This window comes from Mobula hypostoma, chromosome 9, assembly GCF_963921235.1.
Source record: "Mobula hypostoma chromosome 9, sMobHyp1.1, whole genome shotgun sequence".
Classification (NCBI taxonomy): domain Eukaryota; kingdom Metazoa; phylum Chordata; class Chondrichthyes; order Myliobatiformes; family Myliobatidae; genus Mobula; species Mobula hypostoma.
The window spans coordinates 4,875,361-4,900,257 of record NC_086105.1 but is presented as its reverse complement, the minus strand read 5'-3'; the positions used below and the strand labels follow the sequence as shown (position 1 = coordinate 4,900,257).

The 24,897-nt window shown below is 43.4% G+C and overlaps 2 protein-coding genes across 4 annotated transcripts in view; one reads left to right on the top strand and one right to left on the bottom strand.

The window, feature by feature from the left end:
• Positions 1-1,397: 1,397 nt before the first annotated feature.
• pmch (pro-melanin-concentrating hormone) lies at positions 1,398-24,235 on the top strand. The gene is made up of 4 exons (XM_063059597.1): positions 1,398-1,425; positions 7,063-7,232; positions 16,445-16,682; positions 24,109-24,235. The coding sequence occupies exons 2-4, from the start codon at positions 7,089-7,091 to the stop codon at positions 24,156-24,158; spliced, it is 432 nt and encodes a 143-aa protein (XP_062915667.1). The 5' UTR covers positions 1,398-1,425; positions 7,063-7,088; the 3' UTR covers positions 24,159-24,235.
• Positions 23,042-24,897, bottom strand: part of parpbp (PARP1 binding protein) — a 44,884-nt gene continuing 43,028 nt past the window's right edge. For all 3 annotated transcript variants that reach the window (XM_063059594.1, XM_063059595.1, XM_063059596.1), the window contains one exon: positions 23,042-24,716. In XM_063059594.1, the coding sequence (XP_062915664.1) occupies positions 24,433-24,716 (284 nt within the window). In that variant the 3' untranslated portion in view covers positions 23,042-24,432. The remainder of the gene's footprint in view (positions 24,717-24,897) is intronic.

Here is a 24,897-nt window from a genome sequence, read left to right as displayed (position 1 = left end):
CCAATCTACATTTAATGTTCTAACTAGATACAGTGCCTGTAAAAAGTATTCACCACCCCCCCTCCCAGAAGTTTTCATGTTTTATTGTTTTACAACGTTGAATCACAATAGATTTAATTTGGCTTTTTTGACACTGATCAACAGAAGGAGAATCTTTCATGTCAAAGTGAAAACGGATCTCTAATAAGTGATCTAAATTAATTACAAATACAAAACACAAAATAATTGATTGCCTAAATCCCTTTTAATATGACACACCAAATCACTGCTGGTGCAGCCAATTGGTTTTAGGAGTCACATGATTAGTTAAATGGAGATCACCTGTGTGCAGTCAAGGTGTTTCAATTCATTGTAGTAAAATTACACCTGAATCTGGAAGGTCCAAGTGTTGGTGAGTCAGTATCCTGACAAAAACTACACCATGAAGACAAAAGAACACTCTAAGCAACTTCATGAAAAGGTTATTGCAAAGCACACGTCAGGAAGTGGATATAAGAAAGTTTCCAAGTCACTTGAATATTCTTTGGAGTATGGTTAAGTCAGTCATCAAGAAATGGAAAGAATATAGCACAGCTGTAAATCTGCCTAGGGCAGGCTGTCCTCAAAAACTGCACAGCCATGCAAGAAGGGGACTAGTGAGGGAGGCCACCAAGAGAACCATGACATCTCTGGAGGAGTTAGAAGCTTCAGTGGCTGAGATGGGAGAGACTGTGCATACAACTGTTGCCGGGGTGTTTCACCTGCCACAGCTTTATGGGAGAAGGGCAAATTAGAAAGACACTGTTGAAAAAAACTCATGTGAAATCTCAGTTAGAGTTTGCCAGAAGGCATGTGGGAGATGTTGAAATCAGCTGGAAGAAGGTTCTATGGTCTGATGAAACCAAACATGAGCTTTTTGCCCATCAGACTAAACATGACACATCATCAAAAACACACCATCCCTACTGTGAAGCATGGTGGTGGCTGCATCAGACTGTGGAAATGTTTCACTGCAGCAGCCCTAAAAGGCTGTGAAGGTAGAGGGTAAAATGACTGCAGCAAAATACAGGGAAATCTTGGAGGAAAACCTGATGCAGTCTGCGGGAGAACTGCAACTTGGGAGAAGATTTGTTTTCCAGCAAGATTATGACCCCAAGCATAAAGCCAAAGTCACACAGGAATGGCTTAAAAACAACAAAGTTAATGTCCTAGACTGGCCAAGTCAGAGTCCAGACCTCAATCCAATTGAGAATTTGTGGCTGGACTTGAAAAGGATTGTTCACTCACAATTCCCATGCAATCTGACAGAGCTTCAGCAGTTTTGTAAAGAATAATGGGGGAAAATTGCAATGTCCTGACATGCAAAGCTGATATAGATCTTTCCACACAGACTCAAGGCTGTAATTGCTGCCAAAGATGCATCTACTAAGTACTGACTTGAAGGAGGTGAGTAATTATGCGATCAATTATTTTTGTATGTGGGCCAAGGACAGGCAAATAGCTTTCAACCCAGAGAAGGGTAATGTATTGCAGTTTGGGAGGTCAAACCAGAGTGCACATTTACACTGAATGGAAGGGCCCTGGGGAATGTTATGGAACAGAGGGATCTAGGAGTACAAGTCTACGGTTCGCTGAAAGCAGTGAAGAAGTTGTTGGGAAGTTTTATAAGATGATGAGGTCACATTTGGAGTATTAGGTACAGCTTTGATCACCCATAGAAACCATAGAAAAACTACAGCACAGAAACAGGCCTTTTGGCCCTTCTTGGCTGTGCTGAACCACTTTCTGCCTAGTCCCACTGACCTGCCCACAGACCATATCCCTTCATACACCTCCCATCCATGTATCTGTCCAATTTATTCTTAAATGTTAAAAAAGAACTCGCATTTACCACCTCATCTGGCAGCTCATTCCACACTCCCACCACTCTCTGTGTGAAGAAGCCCCCCGCTAATGTTCCCTTTAAACTTTTCCCCCCTCACCCTTAACCCATGTCCTCTGGTTTTTTTCTCCCCTTGCCTCAGTGGAAAAAGCCTGCTTGCATTCACTCTATCTATACCCATCATAATTTTATATACCCCTATCAAATCTCCCCTCATTCTTCTACGCTCCAGGGAATAAAGTGGAATAAAGTGGAATAAAGTCCTAATCTATTCAACCTTTCTCTGTAACTGAGTTTCTCAAGTCCTGGAAACATCCTGGTAAACCTTCTCTGCACTCTTTCAACCTTATTAATATCCTTCCTGTAATTTGGTGACCAAAACTGAACACAATACTCCAGATTCAGCCTCACCAATGCCTTATACAACCTCATCGTAACATTCCAGCTATTATACTCAATACTTTGATTAATAAAGGCCAATGTACCAAAAGCTCTCTTTATGACCCTATCTACCTGTGACGCCACATTTAGGAAATTTTGTATCTGTATTCCCAGATCCCTCTGCTCTACTGCACTCCTCAGTGCCTTATCATTTACCCTGTATGTTCTACCTTGGTTTGTCCTTCCAAAGTGCAATACCTCACACTTGTCTGTATTAAACTCCATCTGCCAGTTTTCAGCCCATTTTTCCAGCTGGTCCAAGTCCCTCTGCAGGCTCTGAAAACCTTCCTCATTGTCCACTACACTTCCAATCTTTGTATCATCAGCAAATTTGCTGATCCAATTTACCACGTTATCATCCAGATCATTGATATAGATGACAAATAACAATGGACCCAGCACTGATCCCTGTGGCACACCACTAGTCACAGGCCTCCACTCTGAGAACCACTAACACACAATAATCTGCAGATGCTGGGGTCAAAGCAACACTCACAACACGCTGGAGGAACTCAGCAGGTCGGGCAGCATCCTTGGAAAAGATTGGTCGACGTTTCGGGCCAGAACCCTTCGTCCTGGGTTCTGGCCCGAAACGTCGACCGACCTTTTCCACGGATGCTGCCCGACCTGCTGAGTTTCTCCAGCGTGTTGTGAGTGTTGCTCTCTACTACCACTCTTTGGCTTCTTCCATTGAGCCAATGTCTAATCCAATTTACCACCTCTCCACGTATACCTAGCGACTGAATTTTCCTAACTAACCTCCCATGCGGGACCTTGTCAAAGGCCTTACTGAAGTCCATGTAGACAATATCCACTGCCTTCCCTTCATCCACTTTCCTGGTAACCTCCTCGAAAAACTCCAACAGATTGGTCAAACATGACCTACCACGCACAAAGCCATGTTACAGGAAAGATGTTATTAAACTAAAGAGAGTGCAGGAAAGATTTACTAGGACATTGCCTGGACTTGGGGACCTGAGTTATGAGGAGAGGCTGTGTAGACTAAAACTTTATTCTGTGGAAGAGAGGAAATTGAGGAGTGACCTAATAGAGGTGTACACAATCATGAGGGACATTGACTGGGTGAAAGCAAAGTCTTTTTGCCGGGGAGAAGATGCTAAAAACAAGAGGGCACAGGTTTAAGGTCAGTGGCGAGAGATTTAAAAAGGCCACCAGGGACATTTTACTCAAAGGGCCAGTGTGTATTTGGGAAGGAGCTGCCAGAAATAGTGGTTGAGATGGGCATGTTAGCAACTTTTAAAGTCCATTTAAATAAGTACATGGACAAGAGGGGTTAAGAGGGCTATGGACCAAACGTGGGCAGATGGGACTAGCTCACTGGACAACACACTCAACGTGGACAAGTTGTGGAGCAGACTCTGTGGCCCAAATGGCCTTAATTTGCTCCTATGTCTTGTAGTCTGAACAGCCTGTTTCTGTGCTGTACAATTGTATGACTCCAAATAACCCCTCTATACCACAGCCTTGCACTTTACACCAACACAAAGTCCCCTGTTGCATGAGGTAATGTATTAGCATGAGTCAAAGGAAGGCAGGCTAAACAAGAAACAGAGTAGGCACAAATGGGACTGTTTTTGATTGGGAAAGTGGAAGTAGTGTTCTACAGGGATTGCTGCTGGGGCCTCATCTTTTCACTATTTATATAGATGAGAGATATACAGTACTCGCTGAGAAGAGCTCAGCTCACTCTGCTGAAAAGTATAAAGATAAACAGTTGTGAGTTGTGAAAAGAACATGTGTCTATATACACACACAGGGGATTCCACAAAATGCTGGAGGAGTTTGGCAGCTCAGGCACTGTCTATACAGAGGAATAAACTATCAACGTTTTGGGTCTTCCTCCGTCCTCGCGCCTTGGATCCTGTACACGAGCAAAGAACATGGGTCAAGTTTTCTAGAATACCATTTCGGCCACAACTGGGGAATGGTGTCCTGTTCTGGATGTTGGACATTAGCAAAGATGTAAAGGTTAACTTGCAGGTTGGGTAGGAAGGCAAATGCAATGTTGGCATTCATTTTAAGAGGGAACTGAAGCACCCAGAGGAAATCCACACAATCACAGGGAGAACAGGAGAACGTATAAATTCCTTACAGACAGTGGCAGAATTGAACCCGGGTCACTGGCGCTGATTTGGTTTTCTTCTTAAAGAGTTGTCACCAAATAAGCAGCTGCCCCAAACGATCAATGGTTGAATATAATTAAATGTGTTGATGTGACGTGTCTAGTCTGGTAGTGTAGTGGGCAGTGCTTGTCACCCTTGCTTTCAGCTTCCACCGCTGGTTAGCGGTCTTGTGAAAAGGAGAGCTGAATGCGTAAGCCTCTCGCTGCCTGTACGAGCCTCTCCAACAGCAAGCCTCATGTAGTGCCTCACTGGCGACACACAGAAACTGCACTCCTTTCAGACAGGCTGAATTACAGAGGACGGGGGGAGAGGGTCTGGCCCCTGCACACGTAGCACGCAGGCCCGTTGGCGTGTGGTCGCGCCCTGGTGCTTGTTAACCAGATCCCCAGCTATGGGTAAATAGCCCGACTGCCTTGTGGGCAGCCTCGGGAGAGACGACAGCCGTGGGAGTGGACCCAGAGGAGTGGAGCCCCTAAGGCAGCTGGATGTCATTGAAAGTCCTTCCGGCAGCTCCTGCGGCCAAATATAGTGCCAAATGTATTGATTCATAAGCTTTCCTTTGGTTTACACCAGTGAGGCAGAGAGGGGGATCTTGACAACTGGACATCCCAGGATCTCCATACCTTCTGCCCAGGCTTATGCCCTGGAGAAGTCACTCCAGCGCCAAAACACCCATTGTCCTTCGAGTCAGACAGATGCCATCCTCATCATCATAAGTAAATAATTAATGCAAGAAGAGAAAAAATAGTGAGGTAATGTTCATGGGTTCAGAAATCTGATGGCAGAGGGGAAGCAGCTGTTCCTGAAACATTGAGTGTGAGTTCATTCAGGCTCCTGTGCCTCCTCGCTGATGGTAGCAATGAGGAGAGGGCATGTCCTGGGTGATGGGGGACCTGAGTGGTGGATGCTGCCTTTTTCAGGCATTGTCTTGTGAAGGTGTCCTCAATATTGATGAGGAGATGAGGCTGAGTACAGGGCTACGGTAGGAAACTTTGTCACATGGTGTGAGCAGAATTATCTGCAGCTTAATGTGAAAAAGACTAAGGAGCTGGTGGTAGACCTGAGGAGAGCTAAGGTACCGGTGACCCTTGTTTCCATCCAGGGGGTCAGTGTGGACATGGTGGAGGATTACAAATACCTGGGGATACGAATTGACAATAAACTGGACTGGTCAAAGAACACCGAGGCTGTCTACAAGAAGGGTGAGAGCCATCTCTATTTCCTGAGGAGACTGAGGTCCTTTAACATCTGCCGGATGATGCTGAGGATGTTCTATGAGTCTGTGGTGGCCAGTGCTATCATGTTTGCTGTTGTGTGCTGGGGCAGCAGGCTGAGGGTAGCAGACACCAACAGAATCAACAAACTCATTCGTAAGACCAGTGATGTTGTGGGAATGGAACTGGACTCTCTGACGGTGGTGTCTGAAAAGAGGATGCTGTCCAAGTTGCATACCATCTTGGACAATGTCTCCCATCCACTACATAATGTACTGGGTGGGCACAGGAGTACATTCAGCCAGAGACTCATTCCACTGAGATGCAACACAGAGCGTCATAGGAAGTCATTCCTGCCTGTGGCCATCAAACTTTACAACTCCTCCCTTGGAGGGTCAGATACCCTGAGCCAATAGGCTGGTCCTGGACTTATTTCCTGGTATAATTTACATACTACTATTTAACTATTTATGGTTTTATTACTATTTATTATTTATGGTGCAACTGTAACGAAAACCAATTTCCCCCGGGATCAATAAAGTATGACTATGACTATATTGGGAAGGCTAGTTCCCATAATGGGGCTTGCAACCTCCTGCGACTTTTTCCGATCCTGTGCAGTGGCCCCTCCGTACCAGATGGTGATGTAACCAGTTAGAATGCTCTCCATAGTACATCTGCAGAAAGTAGCTGGAGATATAAACTGTTAAAATCAATGAATAATTCCGATGTGTGAAGAATGTCTTTGAAGTAAAAGATGCAATGGTTTTTAATCAAAGTTTAGAACTGCTAAGGATTTGCTACACTCTTGTGTTTTAAATTAGTTTTGTCATAGATAGGAAATTATTCTGAAATAGAAATTTTATCCACTCATAATTAATCTTTCTGGGATTAGAAATATTTGATTAAGGAATTCAATTTGCTGCTATTTGCATGAAAATATTACCCTGGGAGGAGAGAGAAGACTAAGAGAGGAGGACAGGTTCTTCAAGGATTCTTCAGAGGTTGGTCTCTTAAATTAAATCTTCAGGACAATATATCATCCTGTTTTGTTTTCACTTAGAGGAAATAATTCACGAAGACTGCTGCTGTTTTTGACATTAGCGGGTTTTATTAAAGACAATGATCCAGTCTGCTCCTGTGGTGATGAAGCAGAGATCTTACCATCAGCAAATGATGGCTCTGAGACATGAGATGGGCTCAGTGTAAGGTCGATAAGTGATGCTTAAGGATATAAAAATAGGTGTAATTGTTTCCCAACAGTCTCAGGCTGACTTCTTTCTTGGTCACTCTGAGTTTAGATGCAGTCTTGCTCTATCTCCTGAAGTGAATTACGGCAAGATTTCAGGAATGTTTGGCTCAATTTACAGTGCTCTTATCATCTCTGTGCTCTTCTCCCTAGACTGCTCCATTTCCTCTGTCCGAACCATGGAACATCCAGAAGAAAGCTTTGGCCAGGAGATGGTGGTGCCTGTTGGGAATCTTCTGAAGAAAGGAAGGTCTTCAGACTCCTCCAATACTGACCAGCCTCTTCAGCCAGGCCAAGTCAACCCAAAACACTTCACCATTCCCGTAAGTGGTCTTAATGTGGATAACAAGTCCACACCTGATAGTTTCAACATCAATTTATCCTTCTGATAATTTTTCCTCTTCCCCTTTCCTTTTCTTCTATTCCCCACCCTGGCTTCTTAACTCTTCTCCTCACCTGCCAATCATCTCCCCCTGGTATCTATCCTCCTCCTTTCATGGTCCACTCTCCAATCCTATCAGATTCCTTTGCCTTTTCCGCCTATTACCTCCCTGGTTCTTGCGTCACCCCATCTCCCCCACCCACCTTCTTATTCTGGCATGTTTCCCCCTTGCTTTCCAGTCCTGATGAAGGGTCTCAGTTCGAAATGTCGAACCTTTGTTCATTTCCATAGAAGTTGCCTGACCTACTGAGTTCCTCCAGCATTTTGTGTGTGTTGCCCTGGATAAAGAGTCTGCTGGAGGCTGAAGAAGATGACCTGTCATAGGGTTAGATGACTGTGTGCGTGTGTGTGTGTGTGTGTGTGTGTGTGTGTGTGTGTGTGTGTTAGGGAGGAACTAGGCTTGTTTCGCTGTTGTTGTTTTGTTATGTTCCCTGTTGGTCTGCCGAACATTGTAAGCATGCCATGTTGGCACTGGAATATGTGGCAATACTTGCAGGCTGCTCCAGCACGTCCTTGAGTTGTGTTGGTTGTTAATGCATATGACACATTTCACTGTATATTGCAATGTACATGTGATAAATACACTTTACGTAACACACTCTTGTATCTAATAAAGTGGCCACTCAGTGCATGTTCATGGTCTTCTGTTGCTGTAGCACATCCACTTCAAGATTCAACATATTGTGCGTTCAGAGATGTTCTTTGCATACCATTGTTGTAACATTTGAGTTGATGTTGCATTCTTGGCAACTTAAGGCACACACGCTCAATTCAGAAATGGCTTCTTCCCCTCTGCTGTCTGATTTCCGAATGGGCATTGAACCCATGAACACTAGTTTTCATTTGTTTTTGTACTACTTATTTAATTTAACTATTTAACATGTATATACTTAACGTAATTCCAGTTTTTCTATATTTATCATGTATTGCATTGTAATGCTGCAGCAGACTTAACAAATTTCACTACATATGCCGGTGATATTAAACCTGATTGTGAACCAGTCTGGCCATTCTCCTCCGACCTCTCTCATTAACAAGGCATTTTCACCCACAGAGCGGCTGCTCACTGGATGTTTTTTTTTGTTTTTTGCACTACTCCCTGTAAACTCTAGAGTCTGTTGTGCATGAAAATCCCAGGAGATCAGCTGTTTCTGAGATACTCAAACCACCCCATCTGGTACCAAAAATCATTCCACGGTCAAAGTCACTTAGATCACATTTCTTCACCATTCTGAAGTTTGGTCTGATCTTACAACTGAATCTTTTAACCATGAATGCATGCTTTTATGCACTGAGTTGCTGCCACATGATCAGCTGATTAGATATTTGCACGAACAAGATGTGCAGGTGTACCTAATAAAGTGGCCACTGACTGTAAATCTAAATCAAATCTGCTCTTTCTGTTTTGACTCAGTTTGATTAATGTAATGTTCCTTGTTGGCAGATAATGTTTCCCTGGACTCCCCATATTCTAGGAGATGGTGTGTAAATCACCTCCCTTCTTTATAAGATACTGCAGAGATGGTCTCTCACCCTGGCTACATAGGCGGACAGGTGGTAAAGAAGGTATACAGCATGCTCCTCTTCATTAGTTGAGGAACTGAGTTCAAAAGTTGTGAAGTTATGTTGCAGATTTATAAAACTCCAGCCTAAGCTAACTCTAGGCTACATCTGGAGTACTGCACGCTGTTCTGCCCCCCATTATAGAAACATAGAAACATAGAAAATAGGTGCAGGAGTAGGCCATTCGGCCCTTCGAGCCTGCACCGCCATTTATTATGATCATGGCTGATCATCCAACTCAGAACCCCGCCCCAGCCTTCCCTCCATACCCCCTGACCCCTGTAGCCACAAGGGCCATATCTAACTTCCTTTTAAACATAGCTAATGAACTGGCCTCAACAGTTTGCTGTGGCAGAGAATTCCACAGATTCACCACTCTCTGTGTGAAGAAGTTTTTCCTAACCTCGGTCCTAAAAGGCTTCCCCTCTATCCTCAAACTGTGACCCCTCGTTCTAGACCTCCCCAACATCGGGAACAATCTTCCTGCATCTAGCCTGTCCAATCCCTTTAGGATCTTATACGTTTCAATCAGATCCCCCCTCAATCTTCTAAATTCCAACGAGTACAAGCCCAGTTCATCCAGTCTTTCTTCATATGAAAGACCTGCCATCCCAGGAATCAATCTGGTGAACCTTCTTTGTACTCCCTCTATGGCAAAGATGTCTTTCCTCAGATTAGGGGACCAAAACTGCACACAATACTCCAGGTGTGGTCTCACCAAGGCCTTGTACAACTGCAGTAGTACCTCCCTGCTCCTGTACTCGAATCCTCTCGCTATAAATGCCAGCATACCGTTCGCCTTTTTCACCGCCTGCTGTACCTGCATGCCCACTTTCAATGACTGGTGTATAATGACACCCAGGTCTCGTTGCACCTCCCCTTTTCCTAATCGGCCACCATTCAGATAATAATCTGTTTTCCTATTTTTGCCACCAAAGTGGATAACTTCACATTTATCCACATTAAATTGCATCTGCCATGAGTTTGCCCACTCACCCAACCTATCCAAGTCACCCTGCATCCTCTTAGCATCCTCCTCACTGCTAACACTGCCACCCAGCTTCGTGTCATCCGCAAACTTGGAGATGCTGCATTTAATTCCCTCATCCAAGTCATTAATATATATTGTAAACAACTGGGGTCCCAGCACTGAGCCTTGCGGTACCCCACTAGTCACCGCCTGCCATTCTGAAAAGGTCCCGTTTATTCCCACTCTTTGCTTCCTGTCTGCTAACCAATTCTCCACCCACACCAATACCTTACCCCCAATACCGTGTGCTTTAAGTTTGCACACTAATCTCCTATGTGGGACCTTGTCAAAAGCCTTTTGAAAATCCAAATATACCACATCCACTGGTTCTCCCCTATCCACTCTACTAGTTACATCCTCAAAAAATTCTATGAGATTCGTCAGACATGATTTTCCTTTCACAAATCCATGCTGACTTTGTCCGATCATTTCACCGCTTTCCAAATGTGCTGTTATCACATCCTTGATAACTGACTCCAGCAGTTTCCCCACCACCGACGTTAGGCTAACCGGCCTATAATTCCCCGGTTTCTCTCTCCCTCCTTTTTTAAAAAGTGGGGTTACATTAGCCACCCTCCAATCCTCAGGAACTAGTCCAGAATCTAACGAGTTTTGAAAAATTATCACTAATGCATCCACTATTTCTTGGGCCACTTCCTTAAGCACTCTGGGATGCAGACCATCTGGCCCTGGGGATTTATCTGCCTTCAATCCCTTCAATTTACCTAACACCACTTCCCTACTAACATGTATTTCGCTCAGTTCCTCCATCTCACTGGACCCTCTGTCCCTTACTATTTCTGGAAGATTATTTATGTCCTCCTTAGTGAAGACAGAACCAAAGTAATTATTCAATTGGTCTGCCATGTCCTTGCTCCCCATAATCAATTCACCTGTTTCTGTTTGCAGGGGACCTACATTTGTCTTTATCAGTCTTTTCCTTTTTACATATCTATAAAAGCTTTTACAGTCCGTTTTTATGTTCTCTGCCAGTTTTCTCTCATAATCTTTTTTCCCCTTCCTAATTAAGCCCTTTGTCCTCCTCTGCTGAACTCTGAATTTCTCCCAGTCCTCAGGTGAGCCACTTTCTCTGGCTAATTTGTATGCTACTTCTTTGGAATTGATACTATCCCTAATTTCTCTTGTCAGCCACGGGTGCACTACCTTCCTTGATTTATTCTTTTGCCAAACTGGGATGAACAATTGTTGTAGTTCATCCATGCAACCTTTAAATGCCTGCCATTGCATATCCACCGTCAATCCTTGAAGTGTCATTTGCCAGTCTATCTTAGCTAATTCATGTCTCATACCTTCAAAGTTACCCCTCTTTAAGTTCAGAACCTTTGTTTCTGAATTAACTACGTCACTCTCCATGTTAATGAAGAATTCCACCATATTATGGTCACTCTTACCCAAGGGGCCTCTCACGACAAGATCGCTAATTAACCCTTCCTCATTGCTCAAAACCCAGTCCAGAATAGCCTGCTCTCTAGTCGGTTCCTCGACATGTTGGTTCAAAAAACCATCCCGCATACATTCCAAGAAATCCTCTTCCTCAGCACCTTTACCAATTTGGTTCACCCAGTCTACATGTAGATTGAAGTCACCCATTATAACCCATTATAGAAAGGATGTGGAGACTTTGGAGAAGGTGCAGAAGAGATCATAGGGCATGTGCTACAAGGAGATGTTGGGCACACTCAGGTTGATTCTGAGAGCCACAGGGAGAACAGACAGCCATGTCTAATACCAGAGGGCACTCATTTCAGATGAGAGGGGCGTTTTGTAGGTAAAGACCGGTGGCTGCCTGCAATGCACTGCCAGGGATGGTGGCTGAGGTATGCATGATAGAGGCATTCGAGAGACTTTTAGATGGGCACAGGGAATGGAGGGACATTGGGTAGGTAGAGGGTATTAATTTACACGTCCATTTGATTACCGATTGACTGAGTTCAGCACCACATTGTGGCTGAAGGATCTGCCATTGTGCTGCATTGTTCTACACTCAGTTACCACCTTAACAGAGAAAGAATTGGATTTAATATTATCGGCATGGCATGAAATTTGTTGTCTTTTTAGCAGCAATACAATGCAATACATAATAAAATTAATGAATTACAGTATATATAATAGTTAAATTAAATAAGTAGTGCATAAATGTGGTGAGATAGTGTTCATGGGTTCAGCGTCCATTCAGAAATCTGATGGAAGAGAGGAAGAAGCTGTTCCTGAATCGTTGACTGTGTGTCTTCAGGCTTCTGTACCTCCTCCCTGATGGTAGCAATGAGAAGAGGGTATGAAACGGCAGAAGGGTGATGGGGATCCTTAATGGTGGATGTGGCCTTTTTGAGTCATCACTCATTGGAGATGTCCTTGATGCTGGGGAGGCTAGTACCCATGATGGACTGACTGAGTACAGGACTCTCTGCAGCTTATTTCGATCCTGTGTAGTAGCCCCCCACCCCCCCATACCGGACAGTGATGCAGCCTGTTAGAATGCTCTCCATGATACACATGGGCAACTGGTTCCCACTTCAAGTACTGTGCTTATCCAATTTCCTTTTGGAAGTCGCTATGCACCATTCCCGGGGAATGAAATGCTTCTGTTTTTACCGATGTCTCTAAATCGATGTTGTCTATCAGCTGGAAAATGCACAAAGTCACCTGAGGACTGGGAGAAATTCAGAGTTCAGCAGAGGAGGACAAAGGGCTTAATTAGGAAGGGGAAAAAAGATTATGACAGAAAACTGGCAGAGAACATAAAAACGGACTGTAAAAGCTTTTATAGATATGTAAAAAGGAAAAGACTGGTAAAGACAAATGTAGGTCCCCTGCAGACAGAAACAGGTGAATTGATTATGGGGAGCAAGGACATGGCAGACCAATTGAATAATTACTTTGGTTCTGTCTTCACTAAGGAGGACATAAATAATCTTCCAGAAATAGTAAGGGACAGAGGGTCCAGTGAGATGGAGGAACTGAGTGAAATACATGTTAGTAGGGAAGTGGTGTTAGGTAAATTGAAGGGATTGAAGGCAGATAAATCCCCAGGGCCAGATGGTCTGCATCCTAGAGTGCTTAAGGAAGTAGCCCAAGAAATAGTGGATGCATTAGTAATAATTTTTCAAAACTCGTTAGATTCTGGACTAGTTCCTGAGGATTGGAGGGTGGCTAATGTAACCCCAATTTTTAAAAAAGGAGGGAGAGAGAAACCGGGGAATTATAGACCGGTTAGCCTAACGTCGGGGGTGGGGAAACTGCTGGAGTCAGTTATCAAGGATGTGATAATAGCACATTTGGAAAGCGGAGAAATGATCGGACGAAATCAGCATGGATTTGTGAAAGGAAAATCATGTCTGACGAATCTCATAGAGTTTTTTGAGGATGTAACTAGTAGAGTGGATAGGGGAGAACCAGTGGATGTGGTATATTTGGATTTTCAAAAGGCTTTTGACAAGGTCCCACACAGGAGATTAGTGTGCAAACTTAAAGCACACGGTATTGGGGGTAAGGTATTGGTGTGGATGGAGAATTGGTTAGCAGACAGGAAGCAAAGAGTGGGAATAAACGGGACCTTTTCAGAATGGCAGGCAGTGACTAGTGGGGTACCGCAAGGCTCAGTGCTGGGACCCCAGTTGTTTACAATATATATTAATGACTTGGATGAGGGAATTAAATGCAGCATCTCCAAGTTTGCGGACGACACGAAGCTGGGCGGCAGTGTTAGCAGTGAGGAGGATGCTAAGAGGATGCAGGGTGACTTGGATAGGTTGGGTGAGTGGGCAAACTCATGGCAGATGCAATTTAATGTGGATAAATGTGAAGTTATCCACTTTGGTGGCAAAAATAGGAAAACAGATTATTATCTGAATGGTGGCTGATTAGGAAAAGGGGAGGTGCAATGAGACCTGGGTGTCATTATACACCAGTCATTGAAAGTGGGCATGCAGGTACAGCAGGCGGTGAAAAAGGCAAATGGTATGCTGGCATTTATAGCGAGAGGATTCGAGTACAGGAGCAGGGAGGTACTACTGCAGTTGTACAAGGCCTTGGTGAGACCACACCTGGAGTATTGTGTGCAGTTTTGGTCCCCTAATCTGAGGAAAGACATCTTTGCCATAGAGGGAGTACAAAGAAGGTTCACCAGATTGATTCCTGGGATGGCAGGACTTTCATATGAAGAAAGACTGGATGAACTGGGCTTGTACTCGTTGGAATTTAGAAGATTGAGGGGGGATCTGATTGAAACGTATAAGATCCTAAAGGGATTGGACAGGCTAGATGCAGGAAGATTGTTCCCGATGTTGGGGAAGTCCAGAACGAGGGGTCACATTTTGAGGATAGAGGGGAAGCCTTTTAGGACCGAGGTTAGGAAAAACTTCTTCACACAGAGAGTGGTGAATCTGTGGAATTCTCTGCCACAGCAAACTGTTGAGGCCAGTTCATTGGCTATATTTAAGAGGGAGTTAGATATGGCCCTTGTGGCTACAGGGGTCAGGGGGTATGGAGGGAAGGCTGGGGCGGGGTTCTGAGTTGGATGATCAGCCAATGTCATAATAAATGGCGGTGCAGGCTCGAAGGGCCGAATGGCCTACTCCTGCACCTATTTTCTATGTTTCTATGTTTCTATGTTGTGATAACAATATCTCCACAGGTTTGCAATGAATGGCATCAAAGAACAATGACTAAAAGGAAGGAAACTTTCTGCCATTGTAGAACAAACGTTTGTGCATGTGTCACACTTTTGAATTTAATAATTTTATGGAAGCTCGTTTGTCTGCTGAAGTTCAATGAAGAAGTTTCATTAAAAACCATGTTCTAGTTCTCAACACAGCAGTTTGTTTGAAACCAGAGGATGGTTTGTAATGAAAACTGCTTCTTTATTCTTTCTTTCTTTTTTTTTTAATTTTATTTTTATTTGGATAAGGAGTTCACAATTATCATGTACTTTTTTCACACATATAACCTTTTCCATTTTTTTATATGTATAAAACTACAATTATTTATACATTCTTAAGTACACATTGAGATGATATAAAAGCAAAATAAACATTTAAATAGATAATTATGTACTGTGGTAAATCTAACCTATTAGGCTAAGTAATGAAATTAGTTGTTAAGAAAAATGGTAATAATAGTTTCCATACAACCCTTCTGGACCATTTCCACTGTATTCTGACTTTATTCTTTCAAGGCGTGTATCCCACTACACAATAATTCAGTCCAAAAAATAAACATGTTCTTTTTGTCTCTGTTTCCTTCTGACTCCATGCAGCTTCTGGTTGACGAACAGCCAGTTTTGCAGACCGATCCTCTTCAATCCTAATCACTAACAGACCCACCATACCAGCTCCCCTGTTAAATTTCCTCTTAATCTTGTAGATCGTCTGCTGGTGGAGGCCAAGTGATGGGGTGGAGACCATAAGACACAGGAAAAGAACTTGGCTGATCGACCCATTGAGTCTGCTCTTCCATTCCACAGTGGCTGATTTATTATCTCTCTCAACCCCATTGTCCTGTCTTTTCCCCGTACCCTTAGATGCCCTGAATCATCAAGAACCTATCACCTTCTGCTTTAAATATACCCAGTTACTTAGTTTCCACAGCTGTCAGTGGCAATGAATTCCACAGATTCACCACCCTCTGTCTAATGAAATTCCTCCTCATCTCTGTTCTACAGAGGCATACTTGTATGCTGAGGCTGTGCCTTCTGGCCCTGGACTCCACCACTACAGAAACCATGCACTCTTTCTAGGCCTTTTGGTATTTGGTGGGTTTCAATGAGATTCCCCTTTCATTCTTCTAAATTCCAGTGAGTACAGACTGGAGGTTCACCCCACACTGGCTAAAGAAACTCCTCCACATCTCTGTTCTAAAGTCACGGCCACTCCAACCATGCCTCATATCATCTTGTACATTTCTATCAAGTCACCTCTCATCCTCCTTCACTCCAGAGGGAAAATCCCCAGCATACTCAACCTATCCTCATAAGACATGCCCTCTAATCGGGACAGAATACTGGTAAATCTCCTCTGCAACCTCTTTAAAGCTTCTACATCCTTCCTATAGTAAGGTGACCAGAACTGAACACAATATTCCAAGACATACATTTAGGGTTGGGGTTAGTGACCTGTGGGTGTGTTATGTTGGTGCCAGATGTATAGTAATACTTGTGAATCACCATGCCCGGCACAATCCTTGCAGATTTGACCTGATGCAAACAATACATTTCACTGTATGTCTTGATGCCCATATGACAAACAAAACTGATCTAATCTATAAACGCAGACACGAGGAAATCTGCAGATGCTGGAAATTCAAGCCACACACACAAAGAATGCTGGTGAACACAGCAGGCCAGGCAGCATCTATAGGAAGAGGTACAGTCGACATTTCAGGCCGGGACCCTTCATTTTTTGTGTGTGTTAATCCAATCTATATATTTTAAGGTTCTTGTCATTGCAAATTGTAACTGAAATCCATTTTTGTTTTCCATTTAGCATCGGAGTTTCAAGATGTATCCTAAAACCTTTGAACAACCTTTCGAATTCCAGAGGTTCCTGAAACCACTTCTGGTCTTTAGATCGATGAAAGAGCCACCTGATTCCTTGGCCAAGAGAACAGAAACCTCACATGTGTCTAACCAAGCAGAACTGTCTGATCTGCCAGAAGTGCACAGAGAACATGGTGATGAAAAAAATGGGGTTGTGTTTCCCATGGGGAGGAGAAATTTTGATGGTAGGTTGTTGGTCTCTGGGCAGGGCTGTTAAGGAAAGGTTCATGATCTGTGAGGGGAGCAGGGGAGAACTCGCAAGTCATAGATCTAAATATAGGAACTGAAATAGCCCATTCGGCCCATCAAGTCTGCTCTGCCATTGACCATAGCTGATTTATTTTCCCTCTCAACCCTGGTCTATTGCTAGACAATAGACAATACGTGCAGGAATAGGCCATTCAGCCCTTTGAGACAGCACCGCCATTCACTGTGATCATGCCTGATCATCCACAATCAGTACCCTGTTCCTGCCTTCTCCCCATATCTCTTGACTCCACTATCATTAAGAGCTCTATCTAACTCTTTCTTGAAAGCATCCAGAGAATTGGCCTCCACTGCCTCCTGAGGCAGAGAATTCCACAGAACCACAACTCTCCAGGTGAAAAAGTTTTTCCTCAACTCTATTCTAAATGGCCTACCCCTTATTCTCAAATTGTGGCCTCTGGTTCTGGACTCCCCCAACATTGGAAACATGTTTCCTGCCTCTAGCATGTCCAATCCCTTAATAATCTTATATGTTTCAATCAAATCCCCTCTCATCCCTCTAAATTCCAGTGTATACAAGCCCAGTCACTCCAATCTTTCAACATATGACAGTCCTGCCATCCCGGGAATTAACCTCGTGAACCTACACTGCACTTCCTCAATAGCAGGAATGCCCTTCCTCAAATTTGGAGACCAAAACTGTACACAGTACTCCAGGTGTGGTCTCACCAGGGCCCTGTACAACTGCAGAAGGACCTCTTTGCTCCTATACTCACCTCCCCTTGTTATGAAGGCCAACATGCCATTAGCTTTCTTCACTGCCTGCTGTACCTGCATGCTTGCTTTCAGTGACTGATGAACAAGGACACCTAGATCTCGTTGTACTTCCCCTTTTCCTAAATTGACACCATTCAGATAGTAATCTGCCTTCCTGTTCTTACCACCAAAGTGGATAACCTCACATTTATCCACATTAAACTGCATCTGCCCACTCACCCAATCTGTCCAAGTCATCCTGCATTATCTCAACATCCTCCGCACATTTCACACTGCCACCCAGCTTTGTGTCATCTGCAAATTTGCTAATGTTACTTTTAATCCCTTCATCTAAATCATTAATGTATATTGTGAATAGCTGCGGTCCCAGCACTGAGCCTTGCGGTACCCCACTAGTCACCACCTGCCATTCTGAAAGGGACCCGTTAATCCCTACTCAGTTTCCTGTCTGCCAACCAATTTTCTATCCATGTCAGTACCCTACCCCCAATACCATGTGCTCTAATTTTGTCCACTAATCTTCTATGTTGGACCTTATCAAAGGCTTTCTGAAAGTCCAGGTACACTACATCCACTGGCTCTCCCTTGTCCATTTTCATAGTTACATCCTCAAAAAATTTTCAGAAGATTAGTCAAGCATGAATTCCCCTTCGTAAATCCATGCTGACTTGGACCGATCCTGTTACTGCTATCCAAATGTGCCATAACTTCCCATAACTTTGATGCACTTTGAGAGAAGGCAATTTCTACTGGCATGGTAATGTAGTGGTTAACATAACCACGACATAACACTATTAATATATAATAGCATAACACTGTTAACCCAAGTTTAATTTCTATCGCTGTCTGTACAGAGATTGTACGTTCTCCCTGTGACTGCTTGGTTTCCTGGGTGCTCCCACATTCCAAACACATACAGATTAGTAGATTAATTGGTCACATGGGTGTAATTGGCTCGTTGGGCTGGAACTGGCATACTGTATCTTTAAATAAGAATATTTATTTCATTTATTTTTTAAGATATAATTAGATAGTTGCTTGATAAGCAAGGAGGTGAAAGGTTGCTCGGGGATTCAGGAAGGCAGAGCTGTGGTTCATTCCAGATCAGCTCTGATTATAATAAATGGTGGATAGATTTAGAATGGCCTCTGGTTTTTTAAGAATTAGAAACATAGAAAATAGGTGCAGGAGTAGGCCATTCAGCCCTTTGAGCCTGCACCACCATTTATTATGATCATGGCTGATCATCCAACTCAGAACCCCACCCCAGCCTTCCCTCCATACCCCCTGATCCCCGTAGCCACAAGGGCCATATCTAACTCCCTCTTAAATATAGCCAATGAACTGGCCTCAACTGTTTCCTGTGGCAGAGAATTCCACAGATTCACCACTCTGTGTGTGAAGAAGTTTTTCCTAATCTCGGTCCTAAAAGGCTTCCCCTTTATCCTCAAACTGTGACCCTTCGTTCTGGACTTCCCCAACATCGGGAACAATCTTCCTGCCTCGAGCCTGTCCAATCCCTTACTTGGTTCTGTCTTCACTAAGGAGGACATAAATAATCTTCCAGAAATAGTAGGGGACAGAGGGTCCAGTGAGATGGAGGAACTGAGCGAAATACTTGTTAGTAGGGAAGTGGTGTTAGGTAAATTGAAGGGATTGAAGGCAGATAAATCCCCAGGGCCAGATGGTCTGCATCCTAGAGTGCTTAAGGAAGTAGCCCAAGAAATAGTGGATGCATTAGTGATAATTTTTCAAAACTCGTTAGATTCTGGACTAGTTCCTGAGGATTGGAGGGTGGCTAATGTAACCCCACTTTTTAAAAAAGGAGGGAGAGAGAAACCAGGGAATTATAGACCGGTTAGCCTAACGTCGGTGGTGGGGAAACTGCTGGAGTCAGTTATCAAAGATGTGATAACAGCACATTTGGAAAGCGGTGAAATCATCGGACAAAGTCAGCATGGATTTGTGAAAGGAAAATCATGTCTGACGAATCTCATAGAATTTTTTGAGGATGTAACCAGTAGAGTGGATAGGGGAGAACCAGTGGATGTGGTATATTTGGATTTTCAAAAGGCTTTTGACAAGGTCCCACACAGGAGATTAGTGTGCAAACTTAAAGCACACGGTATTGGGGGTAAGGTATTGGTGTGGATGGAGAATTGGTTAGCAGACAGGAAGCAAAGAGTGGGAATAAACGGGACCTTTTCAGAATGGCAGGCGGTGACTAGTGGGGTACCGCAAGGCTCAGTGCTGGGACCCCAGTTGTTTACAATATATATTAATGACTTGGATGAGGGAATTAAATGCAGCATCTCCAAGTTTGCGGATGACACGAAGCTGGGTGGCAGTGTTAGCTGTGAGGAGGATGCAGAGTGACTTGGATAGGTTGGGTGAGTGGGCAAATTCATGGCAGATGCAATTTAATGTGGATAAATGTGAAGTTATCCACTTTGGTGGCAAAAATAGGAAAACAGATTATTATCTGAATGGTGGCCGATTAGGAAAAGGGGAGGTGCAACGAGACCTGGGTGTCATTATACACCAGTCATTGAAAGTGGGCATGCAGGTACAGCAGGCGGTGAAAAAGGCGAATGGTATGCTGGCATTTATAGCGAGAGGATTCGAGTACAGGAGCAGGGAGGTACTACTGCAGTTGTACAAGGCCTTGGTGAGACCACACCTGGAGTATTGTGTGCAGTTTTGGTCCCCTAATCTGAGGAAAGACATCCTTGCCATAGAGGGAGTACAAAGAAGGTTCACCAGATTGATTCCTGGGATGGCAGGACTTTCATATGATGAGAGACCGGATCGACTAGGCTTATACTCTCTGGAATTTAGAAGATTGAGGGGGGATCTGATTGAAACATATAAAATCCTAAAGGGATTGGACAGGCTAGATGCAGGAAGATTGTTCCCGATGTTGGGGAAGTCCAGAACAAGGGGTCACAGTTTGAGGATAAAGGGGAAGCCTTTTAGGACTGAGATTAGGAAAAACTTCTTCACACAGAGAGTGGTGAATCTGTGGAATTCTCTGCCACAGGAAACAGTTGAAGCCAGTTCATTGGCTATATTTAAGAGGGAGTTAGATATGGCCCTTGTGGCTACGAGGATCAGGGGGTATGGAGGGAAGGCTGGGGTGGGGTTCTGAGTTGGATGATCAGCCATGATCATACTGAATGGCGGTGCAGGCTCGAAGGGCCGAATGGCCTACTCCTGCACCTATTTTCTATGTTTCTATGATTTTATACGTTTCAATCATATCCCCCCTCAATCTTCTAAATTCCAACGAGTACAAGCCCAGTTCATCCAGTCTTTCTTCATATGAAAGTCCTGCCATCCCAGGAATCAATCTGGTGAACCTTCTTTGTACTCCCTCTATGGCAAGGATATCTTTCCTCAGATTAGGGGACCAAAACTGCACACAATACTCCAGGTGTGGTCTCACCAAGGCCTTGTACAACTGCAGTAGTACCTCTCTGCTCCTGTACTCGAATCCTCTCGCTATAAATGCCAGCATACCATTTGCCTTTTTCACCGCCTGCTGTACCTGCATGCCCACTTTCAATGACTGGTGTATAATGACACCCAGGTCTCATTGCACCTCCCCTTTTCCTAATCGGCCACCATTCAGATAATAATCTGTTTTCCTATTTTTGCCACCAAAGTGGATAACTTCACATTTATCCACATTAAATTGCATCTGCCATGAATTTTCCCACTCACCCAACCTATCCAAGTCACTCTGCATCCTCTTAGCATCCTCCTCACAGCTAACACTGCCACCCAGCTTCGTGTCATCCGCAAACTTGGAGATGCTGCATTTAATTCCCTCATCCAAGTCATTAATATATATTGTAAACAACTGGGGTCCCAGCACTGAGCCTTGCGGTACCCCACTAGTCACAGCCTGCCATTCTGAAAAGGTCCCGTTTATTCCCACTCTTTGCTTCCTGTCTGCTAACCAATTCTCTATCCACATCAATACCTTACCCCCAATACCGTGTGCTTTAAGTTTGCACACTAATCTCCTGTGTGTAATTGTAATAATAATCTTGTTATTATTATAAAATAGGATGGTGATCAGCTGGTAAGTGGGCCAAGGAATGACAAAAGGAGTTAAATTTATATGAGTGAGGGGTGTTGCATTTCGGAATGTCAAATGCAGGTAAGACGTTCACAGTGAGCTGTAGGATCCTGGCGAATGTTGTAGGATAGAAGGACCTTTGTGTTCAGAGACATGCCTCCCTGAAAATGGAGTTACCGGTAGATGGGGTGGTGAAGAAGTCTTTTGGCCTGCAGGCCTTCATCAGTCAGGAAATTGATTATAGAGCTTTTGAGGTTCTGTTGCAATCCTCGATACTGTGAAGGCCACACTTAGAGTATTGTGTTCAGTTTTGGTCTCCTGCTATAGGGAAAACGTTGTTAAGCAGAAAAGAGTTCATAAAAATTTAGCAGGACTTGAGGGCTTGAGTTATAGAGGGGAAGGTTCAAGGCTAGAACATTTATCCCTGGAGCATAGAAGACTGAGAGGTGACCTTACATGTGTAGAAAATCAAGAAAGGGGTATTAATGTGGTGAGTGCACACACTTTTTCCTCAGTTGGGGAGTCGTAAACTAGGGGACACGTTTAAGGTGAGAGAGGAGGGATGTAATAGGAACTTGATGGGTAACATTTTATTTTTAAAAAAAGCTGAGGATGCTACATACAGAGAACAAGCTGCCAGAGGAAGTGGTCAAGGCAGGTACAGTAACAACTTTTAAAAACAGTTGGATGGGTAAAATTTAGAAGGATATAGATCGATACTTTATCTGCTGCTTGTGCAAAGGAGGCAGGGAGGGAGCTACTGGGCTTCGAAGTCTCTATCATTCGTTTGAAGGGGTTTCTTGTTTTGTGGACATCTGTGAAGAGCATGAATTTCAGGTTGTATACTTTCTCCGATATCAAATGAACCTTTGAAATATATGGCATGAATTTAAAGTGAAAGATGGCAAGTTCAAAGGAGATGTGCAGAGTAAGTTTGCCTTTAATTAAACACAGACAGTAGTAGGTTCCTGAAATGTGGTGCTGGGGGTGAAACTGAAATTTTAAAATGAAATTAGCTTTAGTATTTGTCAGATGTACATCGAAACATACAGTGAAATGTGTCTGCATCAATTCAAACCAGTGAGGATTATATTGGGGTGGTGGTGAAGGCAGATGTGATGGTGTTTAAGAGGCTCTTGGATACGGCTTTATTTTTATCTATATCTTTTTGGACTTGGAAGACATATTTACATAGACACATAAATGAGAGGGAGTTCCAGTAACATCATGAAGGATGTCATCCACCCTGCTCACGGACTGTTTGTCCCACTCACATCAGGGAGGAGCTTACACAGCATCCACACCAGGACCACCAGACTCAAAAACAGATACTTTCCCCAAACAGCAAGACTGATCAACACCTCCACCCACTAACTCCACCACTACTTTATAACCTCCTGTTCGTCTGCTTACGTACAACTTGGTGTCGCTTTAATGAACATGCAATCAATCTCTTTATGTGTAGAAGCTATTTATTTTTATTGTTTATTGTTATTGTTCATCCTTTCTATTTTTTTCAGTGCTGCATTGGATCCTGAGTAACAATTAATTTTGTTCTCTTTTACAATTGTGTACGGGAAATGACATTAAACAATCTTGAATAACTTGAAATGGAAGGAGATGGGCGTTGTGTAGGCAGAGTGGATTAGTTTAGTTGGCCATTTGAATACTAATTAGATCGGCACAACATTGTGGGCTAAATGGTCTGTTCCTGTTCGATAAGCATTTGACTATGCAGGGATTTGTATTTAATTAGTTAGAATAACCTCATTAGCCAGAGGGCCTGTTCCTGTGCAATACTATTTCATGTTAAATGGAGCCCACTCAATGAGCTTCTGGCTAGCATGCAGTATTTGGACAGAATGGCCTATTTCTGTTGTTCAACTGTCTTTATATATGTATAGTTTTTCATAAATTCTATTTCATTTTTTAATTCAAAGTTAATTATTATCAAAAGAATTCAAAGTATGTATTGTATATGTTACCATACACTACCCTGAGGTTCATTTTCTTCCTAACATTCACAGTAGAATCAATGAAAAGCTACACAAAGACTGACAAACACCCAATACACAAAAGGCTACAAAATATGCAGACACAAAAGAAAAACAAATGATAAGTATTAAATAATATTGAAACATGAATTGTAAACAGTTGTTAAAAGTGAGTCTGTAAGTTGTGGAATCAGTTCAGTGTGAAGGTGAGTGAAGTTATCTGCGCTGGTTCAGGAGCCTAATGGTTGATTTTCCTGTGAAAGCCCACAAGAAAATGAATCTGAAGGTATTATATGGTTTCTTATACCTACTTGGATACTAAATTTAATAAGACTTTCACTCTCCAATACTGCTTCTAAGTTGCATAATCATAAATAAGAGAGACAAAGCCCTAAGGTAACTATAATTCAAAAGTTATGCGGGAACTCAATAATATTAAAAACATAAGAGCTTCTGCAGATGCTGGAAATCCAGGATGCTGCCTGGCCTGCAGTGCTCCGCCAGCATTTTGTACACAGTTATCAATATTATATTTCTTGTGTCTTGCAGTTCTCCGCTGTATGCTGGGACGTGTGTACCGACCTTGCTGGCAAAACTGACCACATGTTAATGGCACGCAGGGAAACTCTACACAATTTCATTCTTGCTTCACTCTGAGTGGCCATCGTCATTAATCTGTGCTCCTTGACTTAAACAGTGAAAGTTTTAATGTGAAATTGTGTGTGACAGCCAGTGTACTTACAGTAACTATTAAATACTCTGCATTGATAGTTGTAACATTACATTCAGAGCACTTTCAAAATAAAGTCAAACAAACTGATGGAGTAGCATTAATGGATTTAACATTTAAAATATTATAGAAGAAAAAACACATTAAACTCTGAAGAAACTCGTGAGCTTCAATTGTCCAGGGATTAACTTGTTCCTGGTTTTGTTGTCCTTCAAACCTCTTTGCGGTTGCTTGCACTGTTGCCCCTCCAGGTTGACTGATTTCACGTCCGTACAACCTGGTGGCTTATTCTCATCACCAGAGTCCAGCTCCAGGCGTTTCCGCTTCATCTCCTTCCGGCTGCCTTCCTGATTCCCGGCCTTCTCCATCCCAGCTTTCCCAAGATTCGTTCCGTGTGCCCGCTTTTTTGTGGTGGGTTTTGGCTTCCCTGCGACCAAAGAACATGAGAAACAGGAGATGGCCGTCAGCCGCTCAAGCCCGCTCACCATCCCCCTGCGTTATCCCCACATCCCCCATTCCTCTAACATCCAGAAGCCTAGCCATAGCCGTTTCAGCTCTTGAACAAGGCAGGGACCAATGCCCACGAGGTAACACTGCAACACTCTAAA